This window comes from Nanorana parkeri, unplaced genomic scaffold (assembly GCF_000935625.1).
Source record: "Nanorana parkeri isolate BGI_ZX_2015 unplaced genomic scaffold, ASM93562v1 scaffold233, whole genome shotgun sequence".
NCBI classification, from domain to species: Eukaryota; Metazoa; Chordata; class Amphibia; order Anura; family Dicroglossidae; genus Nanorana; species Nanorana parkeri.
The window spans coordinates 941,915-953,745 of NW_017306501.1; the positions used below are offsets into that span (position 1 = coordinate 941,915).

Consider the following 11,831-nt stretch of genomic DNA (forward strand, 5'->3'; position numbering starts at 1 on the left):
TTCATCATCAATTTCCCGAGATCCTCTGTCATTCCTTCCCATCATGTGCAGTTTCTTGGCTTCGAGATCGACTCGGATCTCCGGAAGGCGCTTCATCTGACTCATGTCTCCCTGCGCTCTCTGGCCAGGATTGTGGGTCTTCTCTCCTCTTCCATTCAGGCTATTTTTTCCGGGGCCTCTTCATTACTGAGCCCTCTTACGATCTACTGGTTCCTATGACAGGCGATGTCTGTGTCGGGCTCACGTGGTGGCATGGGACGGTGATTTTTTCGGCACTTAGCCAGACTTCGTACTGGACTTGGATGCCAGCCTGTGGGGCTTGGGCGCATATTGCGCAGATTTGGCTACAGGCGGGCGCTGGACACCGAAGGAATGCTTCTTGCACATCAACTGCTTGGAGCCTCTAGCTGGCTGCCCAAAGTTTTTTTCCATGGGCCTATCGAACTGTTCTATTCTTCTGCGTATGGACAACGTCCACTACATCAATCGTTTGGGGGTGTGCCCGTTCTGAGAATTGTCCACTCTCACGAAGGACCTTCCACTTTTGCTTCAACAGGCACCTTTTCCTCTCTGCCGCATACCTTACAGGTCTGGACAATTTCATGGCAGACATTCCTGGTGTTCCGGATGGTTATTCTTTTTTCAACCTGTTTTGTTCATGGGGACTGTTTCAAAGAAAGAGGAGGATCTTGGTGTGGGCGGACTTATATAATATGCTGTGTGCTGCTATTGGTTATTTCTGTTATGTTTCTTTGCTGTTATGAGGAATCAGTAAAGAGAGATATGCAAAATATTCGCCTCCTGTCTTTAATAAAATCCCGATTATTCGGTCACTAACGCTAGAATAATCAACAATTTCTCTGTTGTATCTATGGAAGAAGCCATGGTTGTTGCATAGGACTTTAAACATGTTTTGCCCTTGTTTATCTTCATTACATGGTAGAATTATGGCATGAGTGGTTTACACAGAAAAGATAAGGATGTTTGTGCTTTCTTTTCAGCTGATAGGAAGGGAGAAGGACATTGCATTTCTGGCAAGATCAACAGGTATTTTCTGTACCTGCTGAAAATGTCCATAGCCTAAAAAAATTAAAACTAATACAGCCACCATATCTAAGGACTGGTAAGCTGAAAGATGTAAAATTTTGTTTTTAGATGTAGATATGCTTTAAAAGATATTTATATGATTGTCTGACCTTTTTTTGTGTTTTTTTGTTTTCAGTATGGAGCTGAATTCAGACGGTTTTCCATAAATCGGTACAAACCAGGAACATTTGAGGAATTCTACAACCTTATACTTCAAGTCCATAATATCACCAATGTGGATGTCATGCTTGGCTATGCAGATATTCATGGTGATCTTCTACCCATCAACAATGATGACAATTTCTTTAAAGCTGTGTCAAGTGCCAACCCCCTCTTAAGAGTATTTATTCAAAAACAAGGTAATGTCTGTTTTTTTTTTTTTTTTGTTTTTTTTTCCCCTTTAGCGGCAATGATAGACCTTTTTAGATATAGATGTTTTGCCAGCATTTTTAAATCAGATCAATGATTGAAGGACCCATTTTTTAATACTTGAAGTAGATTGTGTTGGTTTGCCAACCAGTGTATTTTCCACTGTTACAAAGTGGCCGAACTGTATTCCCAATACATAGGTTTTGTAATGTAAAGGATTGGTTGCAGACATTTGAAAATGGTCCTACTGCGAGAAGCAACCCCCCCCTTTCCCAAATCCAGTCCCCATAATACACACATACAAAGTTGTCTTTTATGAGCATGTTTCTGTATGCCCTCTCTGTAGTATCTGTCTTTTTACTGAAATAAAAGTCAATAAGGAACCTTCCAAAACAAATTCCGAACTAGCAAATCACCCGTTTATCTCTTGGTGGTGAACAAAGCATGTCTGTTGTGCCCCATTGGGGATATTGCCTACTGTTTGCAGGCAATAGATTGCAACAACCTCCTTACCTGTATAGCCAGCATTAAAATACACTGGATATTGTATGTATTTTTTTGCTGTAGGAAGAATAGTCATTGATCATTCTCTTATGAAACTCAGTTAATGTCTATGGAAATCTAAAGCTGGCCATTCAGTCCACAGAGCAGGCTGCCAACTACACCTAAACTTCTGGTCTGTGCGGCAAAAAATTGTAATATTCATGTGAATAGCTATATCCGAAGAATACAATTATTTGGCATCACTGTTTGAAGTGGTGCATTGTATGGCAAACAAAGCAAAAGGCATATTACTGCCAACAGTTAGGGATAAATACGGTAATTATAGATCATATTCTCTGTCCTGCTTTTTCCGTATGGATAATTATCTGGTGGAAGTGTCTGGATAGTTTGTATGGGTTTTATAGGTTTATTCTCAAACCTTCACATGGTTTTTGACTGGTAATGGATATGTATTGTAACCAAGGGAATTAGCCTGCTATTTTGCCTATTGTGATTGCCTATTAAAGATTACATTTTCCTTTTCTGTAGCTTCCTAGGCTTGAAGGATTAAGATTGTAATTTAGATAGCTAGAGGTCAATGAGCCTTGGTGAGTCACTGACAAATTTCTATTTGCTTGAATGTGGCATTTAGTTGAAAAGATATTGCCTGCAGGGTGGTAAGAGATGCCGCAATTGGAGATATCATAGCGTGCTGGATGTGAGTAGCTTGTGCGCATAATTATTAGTGTATGGAAGGGCAGACTGACAGAGCAGCTGTGTTAAACTTTGCAAGACTATCAGACTCATTTCATGGCTTCATTGGCTTACACAAGGCTTCAGGGATTTATGTTAAGTGTTTTACAAGGCCTCGTTGTCAGACTGCAGCTTATGTGACATTTCTGGCCCTTGCCCCCTTCCTATATTCTAGAAGTAACTTCAAGTCTGAACATGACCTTTCCTGGCCTCTTTAGAAGGAATCTGTGTAACACAATTAACCAATAAAGTGCTATAAAAACCATGAAATAGAATTTAACCCTACCACAAAAACAGCCCTCAGAAGCCTATTAATGAAAGACGCCTGGCTACACATCTGATGTATACAATCACTTATAAAATCATCATTTCTTTTTCACTAGTTAGATCTTTATTTTCTTGGCATGTATATTTATGTGGGTACTGTGTCCCAAGAACATCTGCTTTTGAAATTGGAAGTGGAACTAACCTCTAATCTTAGACAAATGGTTTGTAAGGATGAAGTTGCCATATCCCTTTCCCTCTCAATACGTACTGTTGTGTCACTAGCAGTTTACAACGTAACAAAAGCATTAAAGTACAATTTGCAATAGAGCAGTAACTCTTAGCAAGCATTCATAATTTTATTTTTCACTGATTTAACTTCACTAATGCTATGGTTACTGACATTTGTTCTGTGCATTGCTTTATTGGCTAAGCCTATTACTGGAGTTTCATTAGCTCTAAAAGAGCCATCTACATGGAGAGAAGGTGACTAGTCTTCCTTAACCCCCCACCCTTAGGGTACCATAGCTGTGTATGGGTGAGTCAGAAAAAAACCAAACTACTGCCATGAAGTTGGAGCTTTGTAACTCTGGGTGTGGGCATGAAGTTGGAGCAATCCTTTTCTTTTTACTTTTTTTAAAAACTTTTTATATAGAGAATTTACATTTGTCATATAATTTTAATATGCATTTAAAACAAGGACCAAATTGTAATAATGTCTTCCAAGGACGACACAAGAAACTCATTTTTACCATAGTAAACAAAATGAAAAGATGCCTTGCTGAGAAACAATGCTGAAAATAATGCATACATTTGTGATTGCCCTGTGACCTGTTTTGTTAGATTGTACCTCCATATTACTAAAACACCCGATTCCTAGTGGTCTTGAAGCTCATCTCTTGGCAAGACCTAACCCCTCACTCATACACTAGTTTTCTTGTTTTTTATTCTACTTTTTTACCTTTTGGGAGAGTTTTTTATAGATATACCTAATGTTGCCATCTGGGTCCCTTGCTGATGCTGTTTTTAGTGTGGAGAATAGGTATCCAGGCTCTGCAGATGTGCCTGCGCCGGCCTATTTCCAATGCTCCCCTGGTGCTGACGCTATTGCCCACAGACTCTCTTTTGGTACCTTGGGGGACCCCAGTGCTGGACAGCCAATAGGAAGTGTCCACATCATGCAAGCAGTGATTTGGACACCTGAGTAAAGACCCCCCCCACCCCCCTTCTGTAAACAGGAGAGGAGAGAAGACTCGGCACTGGAGGATCACATGACCATGGATTTAGGTGAGTAAAAGGGGGTTAGGGATAGTTTTTGGTTTTTATACCAACGATCTATTAGGGGGTGGTGGAGGGGGAGCCCAAAGTTCAGCTTTAAGGTGACACCAAGTTTAAAAATTAGGGCTGTGGAAATTAAAGATTAATTTCTCGATTAATCGTTAAACTTTTTGATTAAAATTATTTTGATCGCGTCCCGCCGGCGATCCGGTGACGTCACGGACATCGACGTCATTGGACTCCTCCCCCCTTCCCTCCGTTAGCCGTCACGGACATCGACGTCATTGGACTCCTCCCCCCTTCCCTCCGTTAGCCGTCACGGACATCGACGTCATTGGACTCCTCCCCCCTTCCCTTCGTTAGCCGACGGAGCCACTTGGGGAAGGGGGGAGGAGTCCGGTAACGTCGATGTCCGTGACGTCACTGGACTCCCCCCCTTCGTTAGCCGACGGAACCACTTGGGCCGGTGAGTTTGCCCAAGAAACTTTCTGCACGAGCGCCAGCCAATGCATTGGACTATACACATACAGCACAGCAAAGTAATAAAATGAACTAGGATCACACTAATCCAGCACGTTATTATTCGGAGTTGCCCCACTCAAGCTGCAGCCATATTGAGTGGGGCACGTGAGAATAATAACGTGCTGAATTAGTGTGATCCTAGTTCATTTTATTAATTGCTGCGCTGTATGTGTATAGGCCAATGTAGTTGGATCTGTATGTGCGTTATAATTAATCGATTAAAAATTTTTTTTTAAACATTTTGATCGAACACGAAAATTTTAATCATTACCAGCCCTATTAAAAATGGACTATAGGCTACCTGGTCCACCATAGAGATACTTGGCAGCTGGTTCCATCTTGATGCAACTGGCCACTGTTCTGTGACAATTCTGTTTTTCTGCCATAGCTAAGTGCTGCTTCAGTACAAATCAAAGGCCTCTGTCTCATCCAGAAACTACTGTTGGCCATGGCGAAGGCCCAGATTTGTACCAAGCTGCAGCTGTTCAGAACAGCAAGGGGAAGCAGCTGACATAAAGTAGATCTAAATCCAGTTACTAAAATATGATATAGTCACATATTATCTTGTCGTCATTTCAAGTTTTTTTTGTTTTTTTCCCCATTCTTTTCAAATATGCAGGTGATCTCTAGGCAGATAGAAAAGAAACATGAATGCACCTCTGTATTCATTAATACATCATTAAATTTATTTTTAAATGCAACTACTGAAACTACCTTAATTTAATTTTGCAATCTACTGTATAGCAGCTCTCATACTGGGAGAGTGAAGGGCAGAACTGGCAACCAGACCGGTTCGTTGCATGTAACTATAATGACAAAGAACATGCTTACCGGAAAAGAGAGCAGAGTTAGACAGATGACCTCATGAGTTTGCTGCTGCTCTTTTGCTGTCCATTCAGGAGGCGGGGGTTGGGAGATGGCATCATTTGTATATCTTACCTGTAGAAGAGAAAGTAGTCTTTCTCAGGAATCAATGGACAGAATGCAAAAGCTTTGGCAAGTAAAACTGCTTCCTTTTATGTATTTTTTCTATGCGAGATATTTGCCTGACTTTCAGGTTTTAAACAATTTAAAAAAAGTTTTTTTGCTCAGACTGCTATGGAGTTACAACTATCACCCAGTCATCCTGTCACATTGCGCAGACGTGATCCACTGATGTCATTATCGGAAGACTGGTCCAAAGCATTGGCGTGCAGCCATTACTAGAGCAAGTGCATGTAGACAGGAATTGGTTGAAATTGACCAGCGTGCTACTGATCTAGTAGTGCTGAGGTGCCAAAAAAAGTAGTAAAAATTGTGTTTTTATTTACAAAGATGCCAAGTATTTTATACAGGTTGCTGTAGCAAACTAAATTTAATTAAGTTAGGGTTTAATTATCTACTTTAAACTAGGTTGATTTAGTTTTTTCACTGTAGTTGCACCAGTAAGGTCTTACATAGTATTTGAGGTTGAATAAAGACATTAGTCCAAACAGGTCTGTTGCAGTTAATTTAATGCAATCACTATGCTTTATGGCAGCTCATTCATTTAAATGGGATGCCTTACACACCACAATTGACCAGAAATCAGACCTGCCGCATCTTTGATAGCCCACCACAATACACTGTAGTGAACTGCAATGCAAGGTAACACTACTAAGGAAGTACATTAGAGTTCCATGGCACTGCAGCATAACAAAGCATGTAATGTACATGTTACTACAGCACAGTGGTGTGAACATGCCGTATAACAGAAAAGACAAATTTTATTCTGGATTTAGGAGAGCAGTATTTTTGCATATTTAATAGCAACCCTACCAGAAACTGGTAGGAAATATTTTATATTTAGTAAACATCTTATACTTACTGTTTAAGGCGTAGAAAATGTAGACAAAGAAGTTAGAATTCATTTTTTACCCTAATTTTCTTTTTTCAAACCTGTTTTATTTACATTGTAGTCATTTGATTTCTTGTCAATAACTGCACATCATTTAATTGTCGTCCTCCTGGTTTTCTACGTTGGTAGCACAGGTTGCCATGATTCTTACTGCTGTCCTGACAAATAACGAATCAGTGGCTTTTTAAACTTTGCACACTCCGCAGTATCCTAGCCTCAATCTCCATTTGTTTTTGGCTGTGCTGATACAAGTAACAGTTTATCTTAGTTTGATAGTGGACAGTTTTGTTCAGTTCTTTTCTAGTCTGTCTAATCCAAAGTAAATGATTTATTGTACCCCTTAAGTGTTGTGCACAGTGTTCGGCATTGTAACATCTTTGACTTATGTCTTTTTTTTTTTTTGTTGGACATCTTTCTATGAAATGTAACAAAGCTTGCTTAAGTATCTAAATGGCCGTTGTATTTTTCCTCATAGCATCTGCTGCTTTTTATATGAAGGAATGTCAGTCCAATTGGTTCCAAAAATGCTTCTCCATTGAGATCAATCTTATTAAACAAGCTATAGAAAGACAAGCTGTTGGTTCCACAGATGTAAACTGAATACAGCAGCTCTCATTAATAGAAACAGTGGCAAAGGAAAATTTTGTTGGCCATGTCAACCATGAAAACACTGCAGTGTAATATAGTAATTTGTATCTGGTCAATACCAGACAATGCCTACGGTTCACAGTGGAAGCGACAGCAGTAATCTGACAACTGCTTGCTATGGGTAATACTCTTTAAATACCTTTTTTATTGCTGTTGGCACTCTTTTGGGAAAGAACATTGTACTGAAGATGCATGGAGGCTGCCCTTTTCTGACCTCTTCTTAAAATATTAGTTTACTGGCTGGCATGCTAATCCTGTATCTTTTAATGCTTCCTGAGCACTGACCTGGAACAAGTATTAAAGTGTAAGTTCATTTTCCCAAGTGAATTTGTGAAAATGGAATTACCCGCTCAAATCTGGCCCTCTCTCTCACTCCCCCCCACCTTTCCTGCTATACTTACCATTCCTTGAGCGCTCCTTTCCCTTTTGAGTTTTGCTCACAAATTGTGAGCACTCAGTATGGGGTGCTGATAGTACACCCGTACCAGTGGAGGGGAAGGAGCGTTCGCTGGAAAGTAGTTTTTTTTCTTCCAGCAGTTGTCTTCAATAAAGACGCCTTGCAACATCACTGCTTGAGCTAAACTCTACACGTCAACTATCCGGCTCTGCCTTTCCTAAGCCTAGCCAAACCCTGTTGGATCGGACTTTGCAGGGCTAGCCTGCAAGTAACCTTTGGGCAATGGGTTCCATGTCAGGTGCTTTTCAGACCCTGTTCTGGTAACAAGATACCCGCAGAATGTTTTCCATTTCCAAAGCCACTGGCTTTGCCTTTGCACTGGCCGTGTCTCTGAAGATTCATTCTTTGTACTAGTGGGCGCTTTTGAATTTGACAATTTTTGTTTTATCCACAAAAGTGTTTAAGGGGTTGAGCGTTTCATAAGTGTTACATAAAGCCTGGTCACATCCCTAACCCCTCACCAGGATCCTGTGCCCCTTACCTGAATGGTGGGGTTCTTCACCTTGCTACCTCCAGTCATCAATTTGGCATGGCCATGCATAGCTTTGCCCACACAGTGGACTTTGGTTACGTAATTGGAAGCATTTAATTTACTTGCACAAGTAAGGGTGGTAAAGTTAGGATAGGAGCGTGAATCTGTTTGGAATTTTACAAATGCGTTAACGGCACAACACTACACTTGTAGTCCATTCATGCCTCCTCACGTTCCTTAGCTGAAAGTCTAAACTTCACTATAGATAGGGAGGAAAAGTCTGCAGGTCCTTCAGGCCCGCAGGCCATTGTGTTTAAAGAAAACGAGTGCTAAGGGCTGCTATTAATTTTTCTGAAAATACTTGTGGCCAGGCTGTCATATTGATGCATTGATTCCAACACTTTTGAGCCTGGCGCAGAACTTGCATGCATTGCGGGAGATTGCATGGCATTCTACTTCAGGTTCTGAAATAGGTACTCAATCCAGAGACAGCCAGCAGTTTTAGGAGGCATGCCATATATTTGACTCTACACAGATTCCCTTTTAAAGAAAAATTCAAATTTACCACCTACATATTTTTAAAAGATTGTTTGACTATGTTAGTGTGGAGCTGTTTTATATACAGCAGCAGTAATGGATTTAGGAATTATTTTAATAACTTAGGCATAGCATCTAGCCGAGGAAGGGCTAGAGAATTAGATCGCATTAGGGAAAGGAATCTGTAGCACGGCCCAGTAAATATTAACATTTCACATAAACCTGTGGGCCCCTGTCCTTTTAAAGTGTTCCTATGCAGCATAAGAAAGCTGAAATGTGTGTCAGTCGATTCCAGGTTTTTAAACAAAAATAAAACATCTGGATCTGCAGAGTATCGAACATATTACAATATACATGCAACAAGTAAATGGCAATTACTACAAAAATTCATCCAGTTCCTTTTCACTTGTATTCCTCATCTTGATTTCTATAAAGGAAACCTGTCAATGCAGAAAATGGGATTTTGTAAATATAATGTGGCGCACTTTGGCGTCTGGTGAAACCTGCAGAACTCGTATATGTCAATTTAATCTTTTCCAAAGAAAGTAGAGCATCAGGCCAAGTAGTCGTACAACTACCTGATGGTCTTTCAGGCCGCTCACTCCAGTGAAGGACAAATGCAGTGTTATAGGAAGCAAGATGGGGCAGGTTGGTACACCTCTTCCAATGGAAAAGACAAGAAAAGGATATTGGGGTCTGGAATTCAGTGCTTTTTAGGGTTGTTGAAGCAGAGTATGATGCAAGTCTAGCTATTTTTATACTTTTTACCTACTTCACTTTCTGAGTTATTTTAACAACTCACTGGCAGTAGGTTGGTGACCAATCTGTACTGATCAGATGCAGTCAAGAAACGTGAAGTCACTCTCCTGGCTGTTGTGCGTCGGGGGTATGCTAATCAAATGACTAGTCTAACAGTATTACTAATACTTTGGCATGTAAAACCGTTTATATTTATGTATCTGAACTAATTAGTAAGTGTATCTCCAGACAAAATGTTTGCTTTTTTTCCACTAACAATTGTGCATTGCTTAAAGAGTATATTAACTCGAAAACAAAAATGTAATATATTATGGCTTATCACCCATTAAATGTGATGGTTGCATGGTAGCTTTCCTATGTTTTCAGGCCTTTTTTCCCCTTCATTTTAAGCTGGTGATACGGCCAGTCACACACACTTCCTGTCTTCGGGTGGCTCCACTATGTGGAGGAGTAACGGAACCAATGGACAGCAGCATTGTCACCCTGTGGAGAGGGAATGTGAGATGTACTAGCAAATTTAGATGGACTTGACTTACAAACTAAATCTGAACTCCAACTAACATTTTTTTTTTTAAACCCTTACAACAACCGTTTCATTTTTTTCCTTTAGGGGATAAATGTTTTACATAAATGCTGACCACTGTAAGCACCCCTGTCAGTGTCAAATGGTTTATTTCAACACTCTATCTGCTACCTTTGCTGCACAGTTTGGTCTGTTATAGGAAGTTGAAAAATAACAGACCTGCTGGCCAGATCACCAGATGAAAATTAAGGAAAAAAGCTTTAAAAAAAAAAGTCAGCCACTAAATTGAAGACATGGTAGGTTGCAATATATAAAATGTTTGCTTTTGGGCTTAGAAGTAACGCTTTAACCTTTTACTTTGAACTAGTTAAGGCATAGCTCTTTCAGTTACAGAACTTCTCACCAGTTTATACTGCTAGCGTTCCTCATTTTAGCTTCCCTTCAAAGAGCGGATAACCACTGCAAGTTCGCTCTTCCGATTTTAGCAGCGTTGTCACCTCCTTCAGCATCTTCCTTCTGGACTGCAAGCTTGTATTGGATTTGTATTGCACCCTCTTATCGGCTAACCAAATGGACAACTTCTCAGGCACTTTGTTGACCATTGTTGAAGGCCGTTTTGAAAGTATGGAAAGTTTCCCAGCAAATATTTGTTTAGGCTAACTATATATATATATATATATATATATATTCCTTATGGGGAAACTCACATTTTCTCTTGATCATTAATCTGCAATGGAGATTATTCGGTGTTGAGATCATACCATATATAGACTTGAAGAGACAGTTCCTCTTATTTGAGGCATTGGTGTGCCAGTACAGTTTTGTTTTTTTTTTTAAATTAAGCCCAAACTACAGCTACTGTTTGCAAATAGCACATCCTGTTCTCTGATCCACAAAATATGGTGAACTGCTCTCTTTATATGCTAAACTTTCCCACATATTATTGAGCAAATTAAAGAGACCCTTAGAGGAGACCTTCCATGAGATGACAGCAGCACACAACCTGTACATACATACACTAATATATAATATTAGTGTATGTATGTGTATATGTATATATAAAAATTATATTCCACTGTATTGTGGGGCTGTCATCCAAGTGGGTTTTTCTTTTTTCACGTTCATACTAACAAAACAAGATTGATATGAGCTCATTGAAGATTTTGCCAAAGTAACAAAATCTGCTAGATATTGATCCAAATTAATTTTCCAGAAAGCCTAAATATAATGCACTCTCCTGAACCCTGACTGCCCTAAATGTGCCTTTTATCATCTGATAAGGCATTTAATGTAATCAATAGCTGCTGCTTTGTGCATATAGATTCTGATATCTAGTGTGACTGGACTACAGTTAGTGTCTAGATGTAAAGTAATGTGTCTAGGTTATTCTATGCGATTACAATCCCTTAATTTCTCTTAGTCCTTATCAGAATCCTACTGTACTATGCTAGATAGGAAATCTTTATAAAAGAAGAACCCTGCACTGCAAGGGTTAAGTGCTCGTTTTGGTCTACTGCCGAAAATAAAGGACACTTTCTCGCCTGATCCTTGGTCCTGCGGTAGTGACCGCTCACCACTTTCCCTCTCCACTCCAGCTGTGGTATGTCCCTCTGCGTCCTCATGTCTAATGGACTTGCACTAGTAATGATGACGTCACAGGTCCTTAAACCGGCAGAGCCTGGGGGAGGAAAGGCTGAGGGGACCAGTCTAGCAGCCACGAACAACTGTGGATCAGGTGAGTATATATCCTTTTCTTCCCTAGACCAAAATGAGCATTCAGCCCTTGCCGAGGGGGGGGGGGGGG

General features: G+C 40.1%; 1 protein-coding gene across 1 annotated transcript in view; it reads left to right on the forward strand.

The window, feature by feature from the left end:
• PARD6G (par-6 family cell polarity regulator gamma) overlaps positions 1–11,831 on the forward strand; it is a 78,422-nt gene that overhangs the window by 862 nt on the left and 65,729 nt on the right. The window contains exons 2-3 of the mRNA XM_018556295.1: positions 52–132; positions 1,223–1,445. Of these exons, the coding sequence (XP_018411797.1) occupies positions 52–132; positions 1,223–1,445 (304 nt within the window). The remainder of the gene's footprint in view (positions 1–51; positions 133–1,222; positions 1,446–11,831) is intronic.